This window comes from Nicotiana tabacum, chromosome 15 (assembly GCF_000715075.1).
Source record: "Nicotiana tabacum cultivar K326 chromosome 15, ASM71507v2, whole genome shotgun sequence".
In the NCBI taxonomy this organism is placed as follows: domain Eukaryota; kingdom Viridiplantae; phylum Streptophyta; class Magnoliopsida; order Solanales; family Solanaceae; genus Nicotiana; species Nicotiana tabacum.
This window is the reverse complement of record NC_134094.1, coordinates 35,180,891-35,208,804: the sequence shown is the minus strand read 5'-3', so window position 1 is coordinate 35,208,804 and position 27,914 is coordinate 35,180,891. Positions and strand designations below refer to the sequence as shown.

At 39.6% G+C, this 27,914-nt stretch overlaps 1 protein-coding gene and 1 pseudogene across 3 annotated transcripts; both read left to right on the top strand.

Annotated features, from left to right (window-relative positions):
- Positions 1–27,914, top strand: part of LOC107778428 (cis-abienol synthase, chloroplastic-like) — a 191,055-nt pseudogene that overhangs the window by 161,255 nt on the left and 1,886 nt on the right.
- Positions 15,436–27,113, top strand: LOC107778425 (uncharacterized). 3 transcript variants are annotated; one of them, XM_016598679.2, is made up of 3 exons: positions 15,436–24,841; positions 25,770–25,952; positions 26,340–27,113. In XM_016598679.2, the coding sequence occupies exon 1, from the start codon at positions 18,847–18,849 to the stop codon at positions 19,771–19,773; it is 927 nt and encodes a 308-aa protein (XP_016454165.1). In that variant the 5' UTR covers positions 15,436–18,846; the 3' UTR covers positions 19,774–24,841; positions 25,770–25,952; positions 26,340–27,113. The 3 variants fall into 3 exon arrangements, with proteins under 3 accessions (XP_016454165.1, XP_016454163.1, XP_016454166.1); XM_016598677.2 differs by having other exon boundaries at positions 15,436–25,952; XM_016598680.2 differs by having other exon boundaries at positions 15,436–25,952; positions 26,113–27,113.

The following is a 27,914-nucleotide window of genomic DNA, read 5'->3' as shown; positions in this document are numbered from 1 at the left end:
TATACTATGTCTAGTAACTTAATATTTTTAAATGATTAAACACTTCAACAATATCTTCACCATTAGACCTTGTCATTTTTAGACACCTGCTCTTTCTCTTATTAAATGAATGTAGGTGGTTCGAAGATTGCAGACTAGACCAAGTGGGATTGTCACAACATTATTTATGCATTTCTCACTTTTTCATTGCTGTCATACTTTTTGAACCTGAATTCTCCGACACTCGTCTTGCATTTGCAAAAAACTCCGTGCCTGTAAATTTAGTGGATGATTTTTTCGATGGTTTTGCTTGCAAAGATGAGCTGCTCAACATCGTCGAATTAGTAGAAAGGTATTGTTCTCTGTTGCGTGGCTTATAATATTTTGACAAGGAATAATGTTCTGGGTTAAGACATTTCAAAATTATTATTAACATGATCTGGTATTATATGCTTTGAGTCAAATTCGCAAAGTTTTCTCTAAAAGGTTTGACACCATTAAAAGTATATATTTACACCTTATATATATGTAGCTTGTTTTTTTCCGACTAAGCAATATGAGACTTTTTTTGCGCACTCAACAATCCCCTCTCATAATAAATTTCACATGGATAGCTAAAAAGAAAATGAATTTACGTATAAAATGTAGCAATATACTTTTTATGGTGGTGTTACACTTTTTGGAAAACGCTATGCAAGTTTGACTCAAGACAGGTAATATCACACTATGTTAAAAGTATCTTTTGATTGTTATAGCCCAACAAGTTAGATGCACAGATTGTATAAAATAATTTTACATCATCAATATAAATTAATTTATTATAGCATATTATTTATAATTTATTTTGAGTTATGAATCAATATTAAAAAGAGTTATCTACAATTATCTTTTAAATAATAACATGCTAATCTAAATATTATTTACTCTTTCAGTGCAAGAACCTAAACACTTTAGACAAAATGGTTCGATCCATGTGCGTCAACTCAGATTTTTCCAAAGACAACATTTCAGCACTTGGGCTTTTTATATACTATGTTTCTTGAACTTTTTTGTTATATACTATATACTATGTTTCTTGAAATTTATATATTTAGAAACTATATAAAAAGTATTATAACTCTCACTAGTTAATAATTCAAATATTTAAAATTATTTGCAAAAAACATGATTTAAAAAAATCTTGTTTGACTCATCAAATAATAATAAGTTCATTCTTTCTAAAACGGAGAGAATAGTAATATCACGACCCGAAATTCACACCGTCGGGACCATGATGGCACCTAACATTCCACTTGCTAGGCAAGCCGACATTAGAGAATTATTAAGCCAATTCTTATTCAATTCAGTAAATAACATCAAATAAACTAAAATGGAGTACAACGAGTGCGAAATAATATAAATACTACATTAATTACTACCACCTGGATCTGGAGTCACAACTTACGAGCTACTATGATTTACTATAAACAGAGTCTAAAAAGGAAAAATATATTGTTTTAAAGTAAGGAAACAGTAAATGATAAAACTAGGAAGAGACTCCAGGGTCTGCGGACGCCAGCAGATCTACCTTGGGTCTCCTGACAGCAAATCCAAGCTGCTAAGCCACGATCAGCTAGGACCGGTACCAAAATCTGCACAAGAAGTGCAGAGTACATTATCAGTACAACCGACCTCATGTACTGGTAAGTGTCGAGCCTAACCTCGACGAAGTAGTGACGATGCTATGACAAGACACTCACATAATAAGCCTGTGCAGATAATAGTATTTGTAAAAGAAAACAACAGTAACAGCTAAACATGTACTATTGGGAGGGGGAACATGCTAAAGGGGCACATGATATAGGAGATACAGCGAAAATGATAACCTGAACAGTCAACATGCTTTTAGCCAGTGAAAAACAACTAAACACAATGAAAAAAAGGCACGGCATCACCCTTCATGCTTTTACTCTCAGCCTCACAATATAAATCAATAGATACGACACGACATCGCCCTTCGTGCATTAATTCTCATAACGTGACACGGCATCACCCTTCGTGCATTAACACTCATAATATGGCACGACATCACCTTTCGTGCATTAACACTCATAATATGGCACGACATCACCCTACGTGCATTAACACTCACAATATCGCACAACATCACCCTTCGTGCATTAACACTCTCTCTTACCATAATGCAATGAACAAATAACAACATGGAGATAGAATAACAAGTACAAGTCTTATTTCAACATTTGATTCCACAATACCAACCTCAACTTCGAAATCAATACTCAATTATCACCAGAAAATCCGCAAACATGATAAGAACAGTCAATTTAACAATACTAGTCTAAACATGGATAACATGAACAAAGGAAGCTATAATTGCAAGAAATTAAGCCCCCCCTGCATGCTTTAACCCGACTATAACGCATAAGTACTCGTCACCTCACATATATGTTGTTTTCCAAGTCATAAATATTATGGCGGACCTATACCGGGCTCTGAAATCAAAATACGGACCCGATATCAACAAAACCAAACATCAGTAAATTCTTAAAATCATTAAACATTCAACTTTTAATTTTCCATCAAAATTCCATATCTCGAGTTAGGGACCTCGGAATTCGATTTCGGGCATACGCCCAGGTCCCAAATTACGATACGGACCTATCGGGACCGTCAAAATACGAATCCGGATCCATTTATGCAAAACGTTAACCAAAGTCAACTCAAATGATTTTCAAAGCAAAATTTCATATTTTCACAGCTTTTAACATAAAAGATTTCAGGAAACAGGCCCGAACCGCACACGCAACTTGAGAAGGGTAAAAATGAGATTTTTAAGGCTTCGAATCACAGAATTAGATTTTAAAATATAAGATAATCTATCGGGTGATCACAAGTAACTTCTAGCACTTGCAGCAGCATCAAGAATCAAAAATCATATCATCGGCGTCAAACAACTCATGGAACAGTGCGTTATTATTCGGAGAGGGTTAAAATTTTCTTTTCAGCTCTTTACAAAATAGTAGAGGAGCTTGCAACAAAAGCGGATATTAAGCAAGGTCAATGCGTCAAAGATAACTTTATAAACTTGGTTTGGAAAAAATTCAGCATCTTAGGATGTGTTCAAGATGACAAAAGTAATTTCCGAAAAATGATTTACATGAAATTTAAAATATGTTATGAATGATTTTCTTGAAATTAAAAATATTTTTTGATGTTTGGTTAAATAGTTAAAAATATTTTCCTCCACACTAGAGACACCATTATTCTTATATTTCCTATGATACTTGTTTTTTCCCCACATTTTTCAATTTACTAGAAACATAGTTGTTTACCCGAAAAACGGATAGAGCTGAATTTATACGTAGTCCTAAGGATACGTGGTATAAATTGGTACAAATCAAAAAAATAAGTAGAAAAATATCGAATATTGACTGTAAAAAGAATAAATACAAACCCAAATTGAGTAGAGAATGATTGATAAATGAACAAGATGAATCAAAAGCCCAAAAACAATGATATTTGCTAGATGTTATGTAAATCTCAATAATCCCTGAAGGCAAGAGTGTATGAATGTATGTCAATCTGTGAATCAATGAATCCCCTTTACAAATGATAGCCATTCTTAATATAGTAGAGGAATCCTACTTTGGATATAATTAAAAATACATAGTGGGGATCTCATGATAAATTAATTAACTAGTTTTTCCTTGATTTCCTCCGAGATTCTCTTCCCTAGTGCGGCTATAACAACCTTTTCTCTCTTGACTCGATTTCGGTTTTGACTGATCTCGGTGTTGGTCGGTTCCTTTACCCTTGACCCTTGATATTGACTTGAGCTCGGTATCAGTCGGTCTCTGGGTCCCGAGCTTGACACTGACTTGAGCTCGGCATCGGTCGATCTCTCAACACAACTTCACATCACAACTTGATATTATAATAACGACCCTCGGTCCATCATGTTCCAATCTTGATTAAACACACGAAGGGCAAACTCGGTTTTGACCGTATACAGATAGTCTCCTCGTTTCTCAGAAAGAATGTGGCGAGAAATGATATGATTTTTTAACCTTTGACTAGATACAAACTGGCGTCTGCGTCGAGCCTGATTATGACGTATGTGACAAATATCCTGTCGGTTCGGTTACCAAGGCATTAAATGCGTGTCAAACGATGGTCGGTCACTGCCAATTTTGAACCGTCACTATGAAATCTATAAATAACCCCCTTCTTCATCATTTCAAACCTTTACCTTCAAATCCTTTCATTCTAACCTTCACAGTTCTTCGCCTTCTCCAAAGTTCTCTATTTTTGGGTTTAAAAATTTGTTTGCTTATTCTTCACCAAACACCAAAATATTTCAATTTTCTATCTTCTTTGTTCTTGAAAATTTAGATGGCCAAGATATCTAAAATCGTTCCTCAGATAGAGGTTACTTCCTTCTATCGGCCGGCCGGTGAGAAACTAGTGGTGGAGCCACGCCTCGAAGAACACGTTCCCGAGGGATGTGTTATCGATTCTGACTTTAAGATCTAGAAACCCTCATCGGTTACTGGTCGATGTGAGCCGGTATCGAGATATATATGCTTGATACCCCAAAGCCTTATTGATTTGGTGAATAAAGATTATGGTTGGGAAAATAAAGAGGTTGTGATACCGGCACCGGAGGAAGCGATTACTCCCACGTGGAAGGGTACTTGAGTGTTTACAGTTATCCTTTCACGTTGGGTCCCCTCGATCTGGTAATAATCGACTTATGCAATAAGTACTAAGTGACCCTCGTCCAAATACACCCTTCATTCTGGAGGATTGTAATACTGCTCCATTTCTTTGTGAGCAAGATCGACGGGTTTCCCTTCACCCTCGACCACCTCATAAGATTATATAGCCCTAGTCTTTACCGAGGTGGGCTGATAAAGCCTCAAACCCGGGCCACAAAGGCATTTACCTCGAGCGTAGATGAAGACAAAGATCGGGGTTGGATGGGTCAGTTTGTTCGAGTGAAGACCTCGGACCTAATCTCGGCTGAGAGTATGCCATTTTCCGAAAAATAGAATATGAACCGTAAGTGTGATTCCGTTTTTAGTTTTTGTTGTTTTTACTTCTTCATCTTTTCGTATCAGTGTTTTTCTTGACACAATCGTTGCTTGGATGCCAGATGCGGTTCCCCATCTTGAAAACTGTGTCAGGAGCCTGATTTCGACATCAACATATGCCGATTGCGCATGGCGCGATTTGTCAAAGGGCCGGTAAGAGACTCGTACTCATGGTAAACCTTTCTCTTGGCTCACAAATTTGTTATTTGTTCACGTATTCTTTTCAGGCATAAGTTTTACTTACTTTTCTTTCTTTGTAGGTCTCAGAAAAGATGAGGTTATGAGACCCCCATCAGGTGACTAAGAAGTTTTACCGCTTATCTCAAAATCGGAGAAAGTGATTAAGAGAAAAAGGGCCTCGGACTCCGAGGGTCAAAAAACCAAAAAAAGAGCGGCTCGCAAACCCAAGGTGAACACAATCCATTTGACTATGGAGTCGGTCCTGAGTTTAAGGGATGAAGAAGAAGAAGAAGAAGAAGAAGAAGAAGAAAGTGATTTTGGGCTGTTAGCCTGTGCATGGCTAGCACCGATACTCAAAATACTTCGGTATTGGTGGGAGTTGATACTGCTCCGTCCAGGCTTGATGAGGTCGAGGAGGAGACTTCGACCCAAGTTCCCGAGCCGAGGGAGACCGAGGATGTTTTACCTCGGGGCAAAAAAACCATCAAAGAAGTTGCAGATGCTGGTGTACAAACCGAGCTTGAGGCTCCCCAAGACGGAGGCGGCGCCCAAAAAGACCTACTCGGGGCAATAGAGATCGGGGATTTCAACTCTTTCCCTTCATTTTCCCATTTGATGATACATGACGCTCACGCTGTGGAGACTTATCACTGGGAGGGAGCCCATAGAAAGGAGGACATTTTCCGTGGTTATTTTATTGATGTAGAAGATGTCACAGGTCCGAGTGACTTGGAGGCTCCAAAGAAGAGCTCGAGTGAGGTGGGAGCACCTTGCCTTTTCAACGAAGCCCAACAGGCCCTGAATCGGGTAAGTTCATACTTTCTTTGCCAATTTTCATACTTTTGTTTTTCTTTCCTTGTATAATTCCTTCTTTTTATTTTTGTAGGCTTCTGTGCTTCATCACGCGATCCCGATGGATGAACCGATACAAAATCGTAGTTCGAAGTCTTACTAAGGAGAGAGATACCTTAAAGCTTCTCAGTAAGCAGATAGAAGGAGAAGTAAAAGGAATTCGGGTTGAACTGGAAGCATCTCGGAAAGAACAAACTGAGCTGGCCAAGCAGGTAAAAAGAATCTTTGGATTTAATGATATTCACTAGGGAGTGATGGCTAATAGTTCGGTCCCGCAGGTCAAGCAAAAGTTCGATGTGATCACGCAGCTTCGTGCTGAAGTGGACGTAGTGAAATCGGATGCCGAGGAATGGAGGCAGAACATGGACCGCCTCGCCTCAGAAAAGGAGACGGCCCGGACTCAACTAGCTCCAGCTGAGGTCCAACTGGCAGGCCAAGAAAATCGAGGAGTTCCAGTTTCGGTTAAGCTCAGCAAATTTTGATCGAGAGAAATTAGCCACAGAACTCGCAGCGGCCAGATCGGAGGTCGAGAAAACCATGGCCAATGCCGATGCATTGGTGGCCGTTTATCGGTTTGATGCCGAAGCTGCTCAGGTTCGAGCAAAGGAGGTTGCTGAAGCTGCTCAAGCTCAAGCAAACTGGGTTGTCGAGCATGCTAAATGTCAGTCTCGAAGGGAGACTCTCGAAGAGATCCATGCTCGTGGCTTCGATCTTGCAGCCGAGATCGAGAAAGCTAAGGAGCTTGAAGCTGAAGCCAGAGTGTCGGCCTTTCCTGATGATGATGATACCGGGAGTGCGAGCGGATCTGAAAGTGAAGGGGGTCTCGAGGGCGAAGACACTAGTCCCGGACAGGACTAAGTCTTTTAGTATTTTTTGTGTTTCTTGTAAGACCGTTTTGGTCTTTTGTAAAACAATTTGATCGGGCCATGCTGCCCATGTAAATGATTTTTGACATGTATAAAAAACTTTCTTCCTTTCTGCCTTATAGAATTGTGAAGTTTGAATGCTAAGGCTAGGGCTCAGATAAATTGATCAAAACCAAACTAGTGTAACCCTTAGGCCTTTTGATCGAGTGAGTGCTTGCTCGAACTCGAAGTAAAAAATAGTCCTTAGGCTTTATGGTCTAGTGAGTTTTTGCTTGAACTCAATTACATAGCCCTTAGGCTTTGTAGTCGAGTGAGGATGATTTCTCGAACTCAAATTAAGGTAGCCCTTAGGCTTGGTAGTCGAGTGAGGATGATTTCTCGAAATAGAATTAAGGTATCCCTTAGGCTTTATGGTCGAGTAAGGGTTTGCTAGAACTCAAGTAAAGAACAACCTTTAGGCTATTATGGTCTAGTGACTATTTACTCGAAGTAAAAAACAACCCTTAGACTATTTTGGTCGAGTGAGGATGGCTTCTCGAACTCGTATTATGGTAACAACCCTTAGGCTTTGTAATCGAGTGATGATGATTTCTCGAACTCGAATTAAGGTAGCCCTTAGGTTTTGTAGTCGAGTGAGGATGATTTCTCGAACTCGAATTAATGTAGCCTTTAGGCTTTGTGGTCGAGTGAGGATGATTTCTCAAACTCAAATTAAGGTAGCCCTTAGGCTTTGTGGTCGAGTGAGTGTTTGCTCGAACTCGAAGAAAGAACATCCTTTAGGCTATTATGGTCGAGTGAGTGTTTGCTCGAACTCGAAGAAAGAACAGCCTTTAGGCAATTATAGTCGAGGGAGTTTTTTCTCGAACTCGAAGAAAGAACAGCCTTTAGGCTATTATGGTCAAGTGAGTGTTTGCTCGAAATCGAAGTAAAAACAGCCTTTAGGCTTTATAGTCGAGTGAGTGTTTGCTCGAACTCGAAGCAAAGTAGCCCCTAGGCCTTATATAATTTGATCTCGTTAATTTTTCGAATGGCAGTCCCCGATTTATGGGGTAATCATTCGAACTCCGGTCATGATCGGCCCTTAAGCATATTTATATAATAGATCGAGAATATGAAGTGGAAAAACCTTTCTGAGGTATGAGATATTGGTAAATAAAAACTTTATCTTTATATGTCATCATACATGTGTACATGTTTTGTGCCGGGGCTCGAGAAAACTATGCGGGCATGGTTCGTTTGACCATTTGGCCCTTATAAACTTTTCCTATCAAAACCCTGTGGCCATGAAGTAATTTCATTGCATCGAACATGATATATTTGAGGGAAATGCCCCCAGTATTAGAGGTTGATTATAAAGAGGCCTTAGATACTGTTGAATTTCTCAAAGTTAGCACGCTCGATTGTTCCCTCATTAAAAACCTCACCGAAAAACCCATTTGGGACAAAACCGGTCTGAGGGAAAAAGAGTGCAATGCGTGCTTTCAGACCTAAAGGTTTCGAGTTGAAGAATCCATTCTTTCTTTGGTCGAACATCTGCAAGGGTTAGTTTCAAAATACAAATGAATATGGGAGGGTCATACCTTAGCAGTAGTATCACTTTAGGTGTGGTATGTTCCAATTGCTCGATAGTCATTTCCCGTTTGTCATACCGAGCTTGTACGATCCTTTTCCAATGATTCCGAAGACCTGATACGGTCCTTCCCAGTTCGGACCCAGTTTTCCTTCATTCAGATTTCGGGTGTTGAGGGTGACTTTCCTTAGCACCAAGTCCCCGATTTTAAAATGTCAAAGATTAGTCCTTCGATTGTAGTATCTCTCGATTCGCTATTTTTGGGCGGCCAATCGGACAAGATTAGCTTCTCGTCTTTCGTCCAACAATTCTAGGCTTATATTCATTGACTCGTTATTCGACTCCTCTATTGCATATCGAAACCTGATGCTAGGTTTTCCGACCTCAGCTGGGATCATGGCTTCTGCGTCATAAACCAACGAGAATGGTGTTACTCCGGTACTGGATTTTGATGTTGTGCGGTATGCCTATAGGACCTCGGGTAAGTATTTCTCTCCATTTTCCTTTGGCGTCGGTCAATCTCTTCTTAAGATTTTGGATGATGGTTTTGTTGGCCGATTCAGCTTGTTCGTTCCCGCTGGGATGATACGGTGTTGATAGGATCCTTTTGATCTTGTGATCCTCGAGAAATTTAGTTACTTTGCTACCGATGAATTGTTTTCCATTATCACATACAATCTCGGACGACATCCCGAATCGACATATGATGTGGTCCCAAATGAAGTGTATCACTTCTTTTTTCTGACTTTCTCGAAAGCCTGTGCTTCAACCCATTTAGAGAAATAATCAGTCATAAATAAAATAAATTGAGCCTTACCTGGGGCCGATGGGAGGGGGCCAATGATGTCCATTCCCCATTTTATGAAAGGCCATGGATATAGGACCGAGTGGAGTAGCTCCCCGGGTTGATGAATCATGGGAGCATGCCTTTGGCATTTGTCGCATTTTTTAATGAACTCCCTTGCATCCTTGCCCATATCGATCAAATAATACCCTACTCTGATTACTTTGTGGACCAGCGAATCGGCACCGGAATGGTTTCCACAAGTGTCGTCGTAAATTTCCCGTAGGATGTAATCGGTATCTCCTGGTCCCAAACATATTGCCAATGGTCCATCGAATGTCCTTCTAAATAGCGTTCCATCTTTGGACAAGGTAAACCGTGCTGCCTTCATGCGCAGAGCTCTCGATTCCTTTGGATCTGATGGAAGCTTCCCGTTCTTGAAGTACTCTATATATTTGTTTCTCCAATCCCAGGTTAAACTTGTGGTGTTTATCTCGGCGTGACCTTCTTTGATTACCGATCTCATGAGTTGTAATATAGTCCCCGAGTTGAGTTCGTCATCCTCGACCGATGAACCTAAGTTTGCAAGAGCGTCGGCCTTACTGTTCTGTTCTCGGGGTACATGCTACAAAGTCCATTTCTTAAATCGATGTAGAGTCACCTGTAGTTTATCAAAGTACCTCTGCATTTGATCTTCTCAGACTTCGAAAGTCCCGTTAACTTGGTTTACCACGAGGAGGGAATCGCACTTAGCCTCTACGACTTCCGCTCCCAAGCTTCTAGCTAGTTCGAGACCTGCAATCATGGCCTCGTACTTGGCCTCATTGTTAATCAATTTTATAGTTCTGATAGATTGTCTAACTACATTACCTGCAGGTGATTTTAATACAATGCCAAGTTCGGACCCCTTCGCATTCGAGAAACCGTCCGTAAAGAGGGTCCAGACTCCCGAAGAGGTACCCGATTTTATCAATATTTCTTTTTCAATATCGGGTACAAAGGCCGGCGTAAAGTCAGCCACGAAGTTCGCCAAGTTTGAGATTTGATAGAGGTTCGGGGTCGATACTCAATATCGTACCCGCCGATTTCTATAGCCCATTTCGCCAATCGACCCGAAAGTTCGGGTTTGTGCAAAATATTTTGAAGAGGATAATTTGTTACAACATGTATCGGATGACACTGGAAATATGGTTTCAATTTTCTAAAGGCGCTTATTAAAGCAAGTGTTAATTTATCCAAGTGTGGATATCTAGTTTCGGCCTTGCCTAAGGTCCGACTGACTTAATAAATAGGGAATTGTGTACCTCGTTCTTCTCGATCCAGAACTCCACTTACTGCTATCTCCGAGATAGCTAAGTACAGGTAAAGTTGTTCGTCCACTTGCAGGGTATGAAGCAGCGATGAGCTCGATAAATACCATTTTAGTTCTTCCAAAGCCTGCTAGCATTCCAGAGTCCATGCGAAGTTGCTTTTCTTCTTAAGTAGTGAGAAAACTTGGTGGCTCCTCTTTGAGGATCTCGGAATGAATCATCCTAGGGCGGCTATCCGCCCTGTTAGCCTCTGCACGGCCTTTACATTATCTACTACCGTGATATCCTCGATAGCTTTGATTTTATCAGGGTTGATCTTGATTCCTCGATTGGACACCATGAAACCAAGAAACTTGCCCGAGCCAACCCTGAATGCACATTTTTTGGGGTTGAGCATCATATTGTACTCCATCAGTATGTCAAAAGTTTCCTGCAAATGCTTTAAATGGTCCTCTGCTCATAGGGACTTAACTAACATGTCACCAATATAAACTTTTATTGATTTCCCTATTTGTTTTTCGAACATTCAATTTACTAGGCATTGATAAGTTGCACCAGTATTTTTTAGATCGAATGGCATTCCGTTATAACAATAGGTACCGTACTTAGTGATAAACGAGGTCTTTTCCTGATCTTCCGGGTTCATCTGTATCTGGTTGTACCCGGAGTAGGCATCGAGAAAACTGAGAGTCTCGTGGCTGGCCGTGGCATCGATCATACGATCGATATTAGGCAAAGGAAAAGAATCCTTTGGGCATGCTTTATTCAGGTCTTTATAATCTATGCACATTCTAAGTTTGTTTCCCTTCTTAGGGACTACCCCTTTTTAGGTACTACCACCACATTTGCTAGCCATTCGGGGTATTTTACTTCTCGAATGAATCCTATTTTAAGAAGTTTAGTCACCTCGTCCTTGATGAAGGCATGTTTGACCTCGGATTGGAGCCTTCTTTTTTGCTTTATCGGATGGAATTTCAGATCCAAGCTTAGTCTATGAGTGGTTATTTCCGGTGGGATACCTGTCGGGTGAAGATGGGACCAAGCGAAATAGTTCATGTTAGCTATAAGAAATTGAATAAGCTTTTTCCTAAGCTTGGGATCTAACCACGTGCCCAGGTATACCTTTCGTTCGGGCTTATGTTCGATTAGCGTGATTTGCTCCAGTTCTTCGACCGTTGATTTGGTAGCGTCAGAATCATCGGGGACCATGGAGGATCGAGGGACCCCATAGTCATCATCTTTATCAATCTTTTGATTCTCTAGTTGGGTTGAGGCTGACGTTTGTTATTGCTATTTGGTATCCAGTTCCTCCTTCGAATCTGATCCTTTTGTCGATGATAGTGAAGATATCAGAATCACTTCATCGATGGCAAATATTTCCTTTGCGGCCGGTTGCTCCCTATAGACCGTTTTGATTCCCTCTGATGTTGGGAATTTCAGAACCTAGTGAAGGGTCGAGGGAACTACTCTCATGTTGTGGATCCATGGCCTCCCGAACAGGGCGTTATATCTCATATCGTCGTCGATCACGTGGAACTTTGTTTCTTGGATGGTCCCGGCCACGTTCACTGGCAAAATTATCTCGCCCTTAGTAGTTTCATATTTCATATTGAATCTGTTTAGTACCAAGGTTACGGGCATGACCTGGTCCTGTAGACCGAGTTGCTCTACGACCCTTAATCGAATAATGTTGGCCGAACTACCTGGATCAATTAACACACACTTAATTTGAGTTTTATTCATAAGTACAGATATTACCGGTACATCATTATGGGGTTGCATAACTCCTTCCGCGTCTTTGTCATTAAAGGACAAGGTTACTTTAGGTGTGTAATCCTGAGTCTGAGGTCGCTTTTCTCTTACAATAGATATTTTAGTGCGTTTAATCACCGGCCCCTGGGGACATCGATCCCTCCGATGATCATGTGGATGATGTGTTGTGGCTTTTCTTGTTTGTTTTGTCTATTGAAATTTCTGTTTTTGAAATGGTTTTTGACCGAGTCACTTAAAAATTCTCGAAGGTTCCCTTCATTGAATAACCGGGCTACCTCCCCTTTCAACTGCCTGCAGTCTTCAGTTCTGTGGCCATGGGTGCCATGATACTTGCACATTTGATTGGGATTTCTCTAGGCTGGATCAGACTACAGAGGTCGAGGCCACTTAGTATCCTTCATGCGTCCGATAGCCGACACGAGGGCGGATGCATTAATGTTGAAGTTATATTCTGATAACTGTGGTGCTTCCTTAGGTGCAGTATGCTTGTCGAACCCATTCTTGTTCATCGGCCCCCGAGACCCTTGGCCTCGATCACTTCTCTTTTCACCTCGTACGGAGTTGCGTGTAGGTTTGCTACCCCTACGATCTCCGCTATACGGCCGATATCGGTTCTTGTTCGAACTTGGTTCTTGGTCGATGTCCCTTTTATTAATGGACCCAGAACCCAACTAGTCGTCTTCAACTCTAATCTTCAATTGATATCGATTATGTACGTCGGCCCAGGTAATAGCCGGGTACTTGATCAAATTTTGCTTCAACTGTCGTGAAGCCATCGAGCTTCTTTCGTTCAATCCTTGGGTGAAAGCTTGAACAACCCAACCGTCTGTGACCGGTGGTATTTCCATTCGTTCCGTTTGAAAACGAGATACAAACTCTCTTAGCATCTCGTTATATTTTTGCCTTACCTTGAAAAGGTCAGACTTCCTGATCTCGACCTTTATGGCTCTGGTGTGTGCTTTTGTGCAAGAATCTGTAAGCATAGCAAAAGAATCGATAGAGTTAGGTGGTAAATTATGATACCATATCATTGCCCCCTTTGACAGGGTTTCCCCAAATTTCTTCAACAGTACGGATTCAATCTCATCGTCTTCTAGATCGTTCCCTTTAATGGCACATGTGTAAGAGGTGACATGTTCATTGGGGTCGGTCGTTCCATTATATTTAGGAATTTCGGGCATGCGAAACTTCTTGGGGATCGATTTAGGAGCCGCGCTCGGGGGGGGGGGGGAGGCTGTTGTACAAATTTTTTGGAATCCAAGCCCTTCAATACCGGTGGTGCCCCCGAGATATAATCAACCCTGGAGTTATAAGTTTATACTTTTTTGTCATTTTCTTCAATCCTCTTTTCTCCTTACTCAATTCGTTTTGTCAGTTCCCCTAACAACTTAATAATTTCGGGATTAGTCAGTCCCCGATTCTTGTTCATTTGATCTTACTACAGCTGGCCCTATTTAGTGGGTGACTTCTTGTGGTGGACCGGGCTCTGCTCTGCTCGGTGCCTGAGTTTGGCTCTGCAACTGAGCTATTGGTACATGTTGAGCTTGCAACATTTTGAAAATTATACGCAGGTTGATCCCATCTTCTCCAACATTTTGGATTTTTCGAACTGAAGATCGAATTCCACCATGAATGTTGTTTTCGGGATTGGAACGTTGGTTCGCCTCGATGGCCACATGTGAATTAACGTCAATGGGATCTTCGGTTGTTGTTCTCATCTTGAATGCTAGCTTCGTTGTCGATAGGTAGGGCCATTAATTGAGAGTTCGTCGTTTTGAGCCTGAAATCGCAGACACTTCCAAGAGCAAGTGTAAAAAAGGTGTGTTTTCTAGAGATTCGTACCAAATAACCACTGTTATCCTTAGCCCCACAGTAGGCACCAATCTATTTACCCAAAAAATAGATTGAGTTAAATTTATACGTAGTCCTAAGGATACTTGGTATAAATTGGTACGAATCGGAAAGGTAAGTAGAAAAATATCGAATATTAACTGTAAAAAAAATAAATACAAACCCAAATTGAGTAGAGAATGATTGATAAATGAACAAGATGAATCAAAAGCCCAAAAAATGATATTTGCTAGATGTTATATAAATCTCAATAATCCCTAAAGGCAAGAGTGTATGAATATATGTCAATCCGTGAATCAATGAATCCCCTTTACAAATGATAGCCATTCTTAATATAGTAGAGGACTCCTACTTTGGATATAATTAAAAATATATAGTGGGGATCCCATGATAAATTAATTAACTAGTTTTTCCTTGATTTCCGCCGAGATTCTCTTCCCTAGTGCGGTTATAACGACTCTTTGTCTCTTGACTAGATTTCGGTTTTGGCTGATCTCGATGTTGGTCGGTTCCTTTACCCTCGACCCTTGATATTGACTCGAGCTCGGTATCAGTCGGTCTCTAGGTCCCGAGCTTGACACTGACTTGAGCTCGACGTCGGTCGGTCTCTCAACACAACTTGATATTATAATAAAGACCCTTGGTCCATCATGTTCCAATCTTGATTAAACACACGAAGGGCAAACTCGGTTTTGACCGTATACAATATTGTCTTGGCATATATAGTGGCTTGATTTGTTAAAGCATATGCTGGTAGAATCAGAGTGGTGGAGAAGTAAGACAATACCAAGCGTAGAAGAGTATCTATCTGTTGCCTGTGTAAGTATCGGTGTTAGATGCGTTGTTCTCATAACACAATATCTTATTGTGCCAAAATTGTCCAAGGATTTCGCAGAAAGTTCTAAGATCAGTGTCTTATGGAAGTCTACAGCTAACTATTGGCTGACTCCTTAATAACATACATAGTTACAAGGTAATATTAATTCCTTTTGAGACTATTAATATTTTCTCTTTTGCTCATCGAGAAAATAGTTGTCATGTTGTTGGATAGTCATTTTGTACCATAACGAAAATTTGTCTCACCTGGACATAATTGATCGTTACTTTACCCAAAGCAAAACTTACCTAAATTATTAAAAGATTATTTTATCAAATTTCGACTACTGATTGTGGAAGATCTTTTTTCAATATATTGAAAATAAAACTAGCAAAAACAGAAACTGAGAAGCTCTGCTTGTGCATGTTAGACAAGGCTTGTTAATGTGCGCCACCACCTATGGCTCGGCAGAATAAGAAAACTCCGGCGACGTCATCTCCTCCCACAACACACAAAGAATCTAATAGACTAATTACACCAACAAATGGAGTCCCTCAGGACCTAGGTCCACGACAATTTGGTCAATGGTTGACAGGGATGGGTAGTGCTCCAACGGTATTGCAAGTTGTGCCATCGGTTGAATCTGCCACCCCTGAAGGACAAGATAAAGGTACCTCCTCAGCGGCAAGGAAACTTACCTTCTCTATTGTATCGAGGGCAGAAAAACCTATGGTGGCTGATATTGTCAAAGGTAACAGATCTCAGCAATTAGGTTTGAAACTTGACTATTTTCCTCCAGTTTTGAAAGAGGGCTGAAGACAGTCCAATTAGTTCAGGTGGAGGTTGAAGAACAGTGTCATAAATAGAAATCAGCATTAATAGGCTACATCATTGGGAGAAACCCTTCTTTCAAAGAAATACTGAAATTTGTATATGGAGTATGGAATTTTGTCACAACTCCTTAGGTATTCTTATATAATGAGGGCTATTTAATATTTTGATTCACATCTGAGGAAGAGAAGGTAACCTTGCTACAAAATGGACCACACACATTTAACAACAGACCAATGGTTCTTAAGCAGTGGAGCCAGATTTCCAGATGAGAAAGTAACCTCTCCAAGCTATTCCTGTGTGGGTGACGTTTACCAATCTGGTTATTGAATACTGAGCACCAAGAAGCCTAGGTAGGATAGCTAGCTATTTGGGAAGCCTATATTTGCGGATAAACTTACAACCAAAGGCGATAGAGTCTCTTATACACATATTCTAATTGAGATGGATATCTCACTGGCACTCCTAGAGGAGATACCAATCGAATTACCAGGAGGCAAGTGTAAACGGCAGACTATTGAATATGAATGAAAGCCCTTATATTATTAGACCTACCTCAACATAGGGCATCACAATGGTGATTGCAAGAATATAATGCAAACGGATAAAAGGAAGCAACGGTTAAACAGGAAGAAACAAACGATGGATTGCAAAGTGAAAACAGGAGCTGAAACTCAAGGACCTATCAAGCTTACAGACCCAGTCACATCTGCTGAACAACATACTGAACTAGTTTTACCAAAGGAGTTAGGAGAACCAACTGATATACTAGATACAACAGAACAACTAGAAGCTATGGAATAACAGGTGCAATAGGCTAAGAGTAGGGGAAAGAAAAAGTTGGCTATCATCCAAGAATAGGAGGGACAAAGTCAGCTATATGAGAATAGTGAGAAGATTGAAAGGCTATTAAGGCAGAATCAATTCAGTACTTTGAGAATTCAACCAATGATAGTCACCCCAAAATTGACAAAGGATCTCAGTCCTCAAAGGGAGAACCCTCCACGATCTTCTGTTCTGGGAATATAAGGGGGCTAAACAAGCCCGTTAAGCAGAAAGAACTAAAGATAATTTTGCTTACAAAAAAGGTAGTACTAATAGGCTTTCTTGAGACCAAAGTTAGAGCCCACAAGGCTCAGAAAGTTAAGAAGAAATTGGGGAAAGAATTTGAAGTAGCTACATATTATACTCAGACCCCAAATGATAGAATTTGGATATGTTGGAGGCCTCAACAGGTGGAGGTGCACGCATTAACATCTAGGCCACAATTTGTACATTGCTTAGTTAAATACAAGGGGTTGTACATTGCTTAGTTAAATACAAGGGGTCTCCAATTGCTAGCCAGATAAAATTTGTCTATGGGGAAAGAATTTGAAGTAGCTACATATTATACTAAGATCCCAAATGGTAGAATTTGGATATGTTGGAGGCCTCAACGGGTGGAGGTGTACACATTAACATCTAGGCCACAATTTGTACATTGCTTAGTTAAAGACAAGGGGTCTCCATTTGCTAGCCAGATAATATTTTTCTATGGATTGAATACTATAAATGAAAGAAAGTCCCTCTAGGAAGGACTGAGAGCACTGAATTATACTATAACTGAACCCTGGGTTGTATTAGGGGAGTTTAACACTATACTCTCAGTAAATGACAGGCAGAATGGAATTCCAGTACATCCAGCTGATGTTAAGGATTTTCAAGAATGCATTAAAGATATAGGACTTGGGCAACTAAAAAGAACAGGTTGTCAATTCTCATGGAACAACAAAAGAGATAAACAGGTCAGAATACACAGCCTAATCGATTGGGAATTTGGGAATGTTAACTAGTTTGCTAGATATGGCCACCTGGAAACAGTCTATCACAACCCATGATGCTCAGACTACTCACCAATCCTGGTTAGCACTGGGAGAGTCAAGCAATTGCTTCCTAGACCACTCAGATTACTTAATGTCCTTCTTCAAGAGCAGGCGTCCAAGGAAGTAACTCAGTCTATATGGCAACAAAACATTCCTGGATACACTATGTATGGAGTATTTAAAAAGCTTAAACTTATTGAGCTTAACACAAAACATCTTCATAGAGATAAAAGAATTGAGGCTATTCGAGAAAAAGTTACAGAACATACAACAACTGCTGAAATTAGACCTTTACAACCCCAACTTAATAAAGGATGAGAGAGGACTGATAATGGGAAAATGGTCCAATATACACGAGGGTGTACTGAGGCAGAAGTCCAGGGCTGTATGGTTAGCAAAAGGGGACTTGAACTCCAAATTCTTCCATGCACAACTGAAGGAAAGACAGGGAACGAATCATATCTCATTAATATGTAATGATCAGGGAATAATGATAACTGATCATGTACACGTTCAACAAGAGTTCATGAACTTCTTCCATGACCTATTGGGTACTAATGCTAGTGAAATGCCATGACTAAATAGTACCATAGAAAAGGATGGATACTGTCTCAATAAGGAGGATCAACAAAATCTGATCAAACCAGTGTTGAAAAAGGAAATACTACAGGCTTTGAATGATTTGCCCGCTGACAAAGCCCCGAGGGGGGGAGGGGGGATAGGTTCACCGTTGAATTTTTCAAATCCAATTGGGACACCGTTGGGGAGGAGGTTAGTAATGTTGTACTGCAATTCTTTGAGATTGGTAAAATCCTCAAAGAGATCAACTGCACAACCATTACTCTAGTGCCTAAAGTCCCAAATCCTACCTATTTCAAGGAATTTAGGCCTATTGCATGTTGTACAATACTGTATAAACTGATAGCCAATGTAATCACTGCCAGACTTAAACTAGTGGTGGACAAAATGGTGGGGCCATCGCAATCAGCTTTTATAAACTAGTCGAAGGATATAATAGAAAAGGAATGTCCCCCATGTCATTTGGACAAAATCATTCAGGTCCATCCAAGGTAAAAGAATGGAATTACAAGCTTGGACACCCAATTTCAATCCAAATGAGGATAATCATATTATTCCTATTTGGATAGTTATTCCAGAACTTCCCTGGAATTTCTACTATAGGGAAGTACTGTCAGTACTTTTATCACCTATTGGTAAGGTGCTCCATCTAGACTTAGCTTCAATGCAAAAAATAAGGAGAAGTGTTGCAAAAGTCAAGATGCAGGTGGGTTTGACTAAGGACAAGGCTCATCATGTTTGGCTGGGATTTGATAAAGATCAGGATGTGAATGGGGAAGGCCAGTGGCTAGAAGTAGTATATGAAGATCTACCATATTATTGCTTATACTACAGACACTTGGTTCATGAAGAGTACAAATGCAATATTAGAAAAAGGGAAGAACAAGAAAAGAAGAACGCAGCAACAACAAAAGCAACAACTCACAATGCTAATAATCACCTTACAAACAAGCTAAAGGGAGAAACTGCAACACCACATGAGCAAATGGTACAGAGACAACAAAATTATCAGACTTCCAACCAAAAAATAGAGGAACAATGCAAAATTGAGGAGCAACAAGGAATAATAAATCACAAAGTAATTGCGCAACAAACAAAAAAGGATAACCATTCCAACAATCAATGGCAATTTCAAAAAAAGAAGAATTTCAAGGGAATCAACCAGAAAAACAAGCAACACAAACAGAAACATCCACAACAACAAGCTCTTGAGACACAGTTATCCAGACCCTCCCAGCCCTCAGGTGTAATGAACAAGTCACAATGTGCTCCACCAAAGCCACTCGAGATACCAGAGGCCATTCATAATACTGCTTATAGTGCCGATGCTTGTAATGGAGGACAGATTTGTGCACATGAACCACCTAATGAGATATGGCACTTTACTGGAATAAAAACTCCTCAGATAATTCATGAGTCTACTTAGGTAGGTGGTAGCACTAGCATAGTAAACCTACCATCCACTACTGCAAATCATGCTAGCACACAAAAAAATGGGGATGCTGGAATTGTCAATAATGTGACTTCTGAATCTAATAGTGAGGGCAGGGACAAGCTCAGAGAACAACATCAGAAGCATCAAAGTTTGGAATATCCAGATAACCAACATCTAAGAACTGCTGAAAAATCAAATTCCAATCCTAAAGCTGCAGAGCTTACCAGAAACTCTATCTCTACTAATACTGGGCAGAATGCTTTAGGGACAAATTAAAATACTATTGACTTTGTTCAAAGGAGCTTTGGAATGCATAAGGAAACACTTAATTTCACTCTCAACCACTCATGTCAAGAAATACCATCTCAGAATTTGTGGACTCACCTAATTCAAATGGAAAAACTACATGCTCTATACAACTGGGGAGAGGTGAAGTAAGTTCAAAGGAACATACAAGACTAAGATTAGATGATCAAAGAGTTAATTCAATGCCAGCACAAGTTAATATAGAAGTATCCAGGAAGTCTTTGGACAACAACAAAATTGAGGAACTAGTAGCCAACGTTGAAGGTGCAATGGTAATATTACCAGACAGGGAACAAGTAAGTAATGCTGATGCAGAGACAGATCACCAGATACTTAGGTCATCCTCTCAAAATGTAGATGGGAAAGATCCAACAATTGTGTATGATCAGGTAGGGTCAGCCATAATTCCTAGGGAGTCAACAACAATTGATACACTGCTTATGGCAATTGCATCAGCCACTGGATCTCCAGTGCATATTCAAATCAATATACCACTGCAATCTCCTGCTTAGTTTATGCATGACATTATTGCACACAAGGAACTGCCTTTGGAAATTCATGAAGCCTTGGGCACAAATGAACAACTAGAAGATGAAGGTGCTGATGAATCTACAATTGTGAATTTCAAGTCTGTGGCAAGAGAAGGAGATTTGTCACCTAGGACTGTAGGTAAACATGGTAAGAAAGGAAAAAAGAAAACCCATCACAAGGAACAACAACCTCCTACAATAATATGGAACATAAGGTCTGTTAAAACTCACCAAACCTTTCAGAGAGTTATCAACATGCAAAGGGAACATGTTTCTTTTATTATAGCACTCATGGAGCCTTTCCAAAAGCAGAGGCTTATTAAGAACTATAGGATGATACTAGGCATGGAACCAGCAATATCTAATATCAATGGAAAGATATGGATATTTCTTGATGTTGTGGTCCAATGGGATATGGTGATTAACACGGACCAGCAACTTACTATTATGGTTTATCATCAAGATATTGAGAAGCACATCATGATGACCATTGTATATGCAAAGTGTTCATCCCTAGAAAGATTAGAATTATAGGATAATCTATACTACCTTGCTAGAGACATGGAATTACCTTAGGTGGTTGGGGGCACTTCAATGTGATTCTTAATGAAGAAGAGAAGATTGGTGGACTTCCAGTTTACCCTCCAGAATATAAAAATTTTGCCTTTTGTGTAAACTCTTGTGGACTATTTGACATGGGGTATAAAGGAAGTCCATTCACATAGTGGAATAGGAGACCAAACTCAGAATGCATATTCAAAAGGTTTGATATAATTTTTGTCAATGTGCCATTACAAACTTTATTCCCTAGTACAGAAGTGGAGCACCACATCAGAACAGGTTCTGACCATACACCACTACTGTTGAGTAGTGGTAAGCAGACCACTCAAATTGCCAAACTTTTCAAATTTCGGAATTTATGGACAAAACATGCCTCTTTTATAGAGGTAGATAGACAGAATTGGCTGGCTGATTTCACAGGTGACCCCTTCTTGATGTTCAAACAGAAACTAAAAAGAGTTAAGATTGCTCTTTCAAAATGAAGCAAGCTCACTTATGGGGATATCTTTAAACAATTAGCTTTAAGAGAAGATGTGGTCAGAGTAAAGAAAATGCTATTTGAAGAAGAACTAATAGTAGAGAATAGAATTATACTTCAGAAAGTACAATCTGAGTTAAAGAGATTTCTAAGCATAGAGGAGCAATATTGGAAATAAAAAGTTGGAATGTCCTGGTTTGCATAAGGAGACAGAAATACTAGATTTTTCCACAACTATGTCAATGGTAAAAGGCAAAAGCTCCAATTGAAGAGAATCCAGAATCATAATAGTGCTTGGATTGAGTCAACAGATCAGCTAGCTGATGCAACAATAGAATTTTACCAGAAGCAGTTTACACAAGAAGATGGCCCTACATGCTCTGAGCTCCTAAACAATGTACTTCCAATGGTGTCTAGTTATCAGAACTTAGAGCTTTGTAGAATTCCTACAATTGAGGAGGTAAAGGCAGCAGTATTTGCATTGAGTGGGAGAATACAGGTAGTCCAGATAGTTTCACAGGTATTTTCTTTCAAGAATGTTGGGATGTAATAGGGGAAGATATACATGAGATGCTGAAACTGTTTTATGGAGGAAGTCTTTTGCCTAAGTCTATAACGCACACAAACCTTGTCTTGCTGCCAAAAAAACACAGGTTCAAACATTCACGGATCTCAGACTTATAAGCTTAAGCAATTTTATCAATAAAGTGATATCTAGAGTTGTTCATGATAGGCTGGAAAAGATGCTGCCTTCTTTGATCTCTTTCATCCAATCAGGATTTATCAAGGGAAGAAGTATATTTGAAAACATCTTATTAACTCAGGAGATTGTTACTGACATAAGGTTAAGGGGAAAACCTGCCAATGTAGTTATCAAACTTGACATGGCAAAGGCATAAGATAGGGTCTCTTGGAAGTATTTAATGCATGTTTTGAGAAAAATGGGATTTGCATAATGCTTCATCAACATGGTGTGGAATCTACTATCCAATAACTGGTATTCTGTGCTGATTAATGGTCAAGCTTCAGGTTTCTTTCACTCAGCAAGAGGTGTCAAGCAAGGGGATCCTCTCTCCCCAGCCCTATTCATACTCTTTGCAGAGGTACTATCTAGGTATTTAAATAAGCTATTTGAAGACAAGATATTCAAGGCTTTGGCATGCCCAAGTGGACTAATCCATTGAATCATTTAGCCTACGCAGATGACACTAAAATCTTTGCTTCGGCTGATCTATACTCTTTAGAGAAGATTATAGATGTCTTATACAAGTACGAGCACACTTCTGGCCAAATGATCGACAAGACAAAGAGTTCCTTTTATATGTACTCTATTGTGTCTACAAGATTGTTCAACTCTGTAGGTGTTATTATTGGATTCTCAAGGGGTGAGTTTCCATTCACTTATCTTGACAGTCTAATATTCTACAAAAGAAGAAGGAAAGATTATTACAATGGCTTGATTAAAAATGTGAAGGCAAAACTGCACACTTGGAAAGGGAAGCTAGTGTCCTTTGGGGGAAAAGCTACATTAATCACTAGTGTACTACAAAGCATGCCTACACACATCCTTTCTGTCCTTGATCCACCTAAAAATGTACTTGAACACCTTCATAAAACCTTTGCTTGGTTCTTCTGGAGTAACAAGGATGAGGTAGAAGTAGACATAGGGCAAAATGGCAAAATATTTGCCTACCAAAGAAAGAAGGGGGAGTAGGTTTTAGATCTCTGCATGATGTCTCTAGAGCTTTATTTGCCAAATTGTGGTGGAAGTTTAGGACATTGAAGTCCTTATGGTCTAATTTCATGTGGAACAAATACTGTAAAAAAGAGCTTCCAATAGTGGTCAAATTTAGAGGGGGATCTCATGTATGGAGGAAAATGTTAAAGGCCAGGGAAGAGGTGGAGCATTAAATATTATGGGAAATGAAATGGGGATCAACTAACGTTTGGCATGAGAATTGGACCGGACTAGGAGCTTTGTACCATGTTGTTACAAGAGACTACCCAATCAATGAAGATATACAGGAAGTAGATGACTTGAGAGTGGATGATGCCTGGGATGAGAAACTCCTGGATCAGTCTTTTCCTATAGATATTGCTCAACATATCAGACAGGAAGTTCTATTTGACATTAGTGACGATGGCTGGGATTTTTCTAGATGGATGCCTACACTTTCAGGAAATTTTTCTGTTAGTAGTGCTTGGAAATTTCTAAGGCATAGAGCACCTATTAATCCTGATTACAGTAAGATGTGGACTCAATGTTTACCATTTAATATCTCCTTATTTCTCCTTATTTCTATGGAGATTGTAGAAAGGGAAGATTCCCACAGATGACTTGTGGAGGAGAGGTGAGTATATGATAGTGTCCAAGTGTTGGTGCTGCGCACAACCACAAGAAGACTCATTCCAACATTTATTCTTAAAGAGTGAAACTGAGGTATGGAAAATTTTCCTTCAGGCAGCAGGGTTGGTAGTAAATCTGATACAGGTTCATCAAGTAATAAGAGCATGGTGGAATACACAATGTTGTCCTAAACTAAAGCTATTATTTCAAGCAGTTTCAGCAGTGATCACATGGGAACTTTGGAAGAATAGATATACAATGAAATATGAAGGTGCAATATCCTGTAATAGGGTACTTCATGAGGTGAACAAAACACTATATTACCTAGCAAGAGTGAGGTATCCATGACTATCAAGCATCCCCCTTTTATGGCTATAACTGATCATATTCTTGGATGGTTAAAAGCCATATGTTGTAACCAAGAAAGTGACATGGTAGCTTCTTTATGAAAGGTGGTTCAAGTGCAATACAGATGGTGCATCAAGAGATAAGGACCAAGCTCATATGGCTTTTGTGTGCGAGATCATGTGGGTGATTTGGGTTTTGCTAAAGCAAGTGAAATAGGAGAGGTAAACAATATAGTGGCAGAGGCAAAGGCTCTTTGTGAGGGGTTAGAATACTGTGTTAAAAGCCAATTACATCCACTGATTATAGAGACTAATTCCTTAGTGATGATGAAGATTATTGATGGGGAATGGGCAACTCCATGATATATAAGTGCTTAAGTGAGGAAGCTCAAGAAGATAAAGAACAACTACAATGTTCTCTTTCAGTATTTACTAAGGGAAGGGAACAATGTTGTAGATTTTCTTGCTAACCTAGCTTTCTCTTTTACAGGTACACTCACATTCCAATCGTTTTATGAATTGCTAATTGAGGCAAAAAACTGATCAACATGGACACATCACAAATTCCTAACCTTCAGATTAGGATTGCAAAGAGAAGAGAACTTGATTGATGATCAAAACATAAAATGCTTTGCCTCTCGTTGACTCATATTTTTGCATTCCTAATAGGCAAGACACGTATTTTAAGCCAAGTAGGCAAGACAACCACAACTCTCTTCACTTCAACACCACCAAATGCAATATGCAATCGACATTCCTAAAACAGTCACCCACCAGTTTCTTACAACTCTAGATTCTTCAACAGCATCTCATCATAAGCATACAGCTGCTGCAACCAATGACCAACAACTTGCTCTTACACTCTTAATTTACTCACATTGTTATTAGCATTGTTAGCTACCTTTGCATGTGAAATACCACATGTACTTCTTTGTAGGGTGTAGTTGATTGGTTAGTTATAGATTCCCTTCCCAAACCCCTAACGATGTATTTCAGCTAATGCTTCTTCATTGCTACTAGGCTTACATACCCTAGGCACTTCTTTGTAGGGTGTAGCAGATTGGTTGGATATAGATTCCTTTGAGCAAACCAATAACTATGTATTGGAGCTACTGCTTCTTCATTGCTATAGGGCTTACATCTACCTCATGACCTTCAATATAACAAGAAGCCTACACTCACACAGATTTGCTTTTGCTGCTATGCTTAGGGTGGTATTGCATAGTTGTGTGCTATCTCATTACTTCCCAGTGGTATTAGCATGGCTTCATTCTCATTCTGGGGGGTAGTTTGAGGACATACAAAAACAATATACAAACCTAGCAACAACCAAAGCTCTCTTACCTCACTTACAGACCAATCTTCTTCAATGCTCCCACCACAAACACCTTTCCTAACTTGTTTGCTATATTTTGCAGGTTCCTAAGACAGGTTCAGCAAACTGAGGCAATGGCATGGACTGATCTTATACAAATATATTCTACAGCTCCAATCCAACATGCCAAATATGAAGACATCCAATTTGTTACTGTTTACTGTTTGCTTGTTCATATATCAATTTCCAGTGGAATTAATTCCACAGATACACTCACATTAATGAGGTATTTATCTTCATTTGAAGTATGGAATTACTCTTATATATTCACTGGAAGTATGGAATTACTCTCATTACGTGCAATGAACAACGTAGGATAGTTTACTGACAGTATGGAGATGTGTCATTTTCCAGTGGTATTAGCATTTTTTTAACGCTCATTCTAGGTATGGTTTATCAACACATTGGAAGCAACTATTGTACTTATTCAGGCAATTGGAGATTGGATCGAAATTAGTTATTTGGTCAATTTTTACAACTACATGCAGAATTCGTGCACAGAAATATCATATATCAGTGTTCCATTCCAACAAATATTCTACAGTTTAACTTCTTCCACCATGCACTGAACATATCCAAACTGTTCTGATGTCCCTGCTATGGATTTACACAGACCTATTCATTCAGATTGCAAGACATGGCGCCTGCTTCTACTCTTATTCAAATTCGTCAAAACAATGGACTTTTCAAAGATGGAAGATTCTGTTCAGTTGATCCAGTATCAATCCACATGTAATTGATTGGTAGGAGTTGGGAATTACAGCACTGGCAACCCCCAGTACTTGTTGGTTTCTGCAGCACCAAAATTTGAACAACTGAACTATTTTGTGCATATCAATTAATGTTGGTGCGAGTTTGGTCCTTACAGTTTCTGGGATTGCTTGCGTTGTCATTTCACATATTGAGCAGATGCTATTCGTTTCACCTGCTCCAGTGCTACAGTGTGGCTACCACGACGTCAAACTCACCTATGATCTACTAAAGATTGTTGCGCAGGACTTGGTCCAGTAGAACAACTGTCTGGAGTTGTGTCATTTTCATGTCGTAGTTTCAATCAATACTACTCATTCTGGCAAGGAAGTATCAAATGCTTTTGTTCAGTATCAACACTACTGCTGAAATTCTACAGCCCCAAAGTGAAGATGTCTGAACTGCTTTGCTGTACATCTTGTGGATTTATACATACCTACTCCTTCGGATTGCAACAAATGGCGCCTGGTGAGAGCTTTATAGGTGCTACAACGAATTGTTTGCAACTGGTGTGTGAATTTCATTGTTGTCGGCAACAACAGGATGTTTCAAATTTGTAGCTTAATAACTTTCATCTATCTTTATGTTGCTGCTACATTGTATTTGGTAGCAATAGCCATTGGCTTTCTTTGTTTCATTATTTTTCTTTTACTTGAACATTGTGTAACTGGGCCCATATATATATATATATATATATATATATATATATATATATATATATATATCAGCTACTAGGGGAATAACCTAGTAGTATATTTGCTTTAAAATAAATATCACCATTTCTATTTGTACTAACTACGGAGTACTTGAATAGATCTCTCAAACAATTGAACTACAACCCTAACTTCAACAATCATCCAAGGTGTGGGAAAATGAAACTGATTCATGTTTGTTTTGCTAATGATTTGATCATGTTCAGAGCTGACCAAATGTCCATCCAATTGATGCTCAAGGCATTTGAATATTTTTCAACAGTATCTGGCCTCAAAGCAAATATGGAAAAGAGCTCACAATATACAACATGGGTAGACCAGAAACTCAAAGATCAAATCCTATCTGAAAGGCACTTTTCACTTGGGGAGATGCCTTTTAAATATCTTGGAGTTCCCCTTTCATCCAAGAAGATAATTGTACAACAATGCATGCCTCTGGTGGAGAAAATGATGGCCAGGATTCGATGTTGGACCACCATATTCCTTTCTTATAGTGGCAGAGTGCAGTTAATCAAGAGTGTCCTATTTGAGATTCAGACATACTTGTCACAAGTGTTTTTGATAACCAAAAAAGTAATACAACTGATAACTAGTATCTGTAAAACATTCTTGTAGACTGGAGTGTGCTACGTCAAGAAGAGCATTAGTGGCATGGGAGAGGCTGTGTATGCCAAAATCAGCAGGGGGTTTGAACATAATTGATTTTCAGAAATTGAATAAGGTAG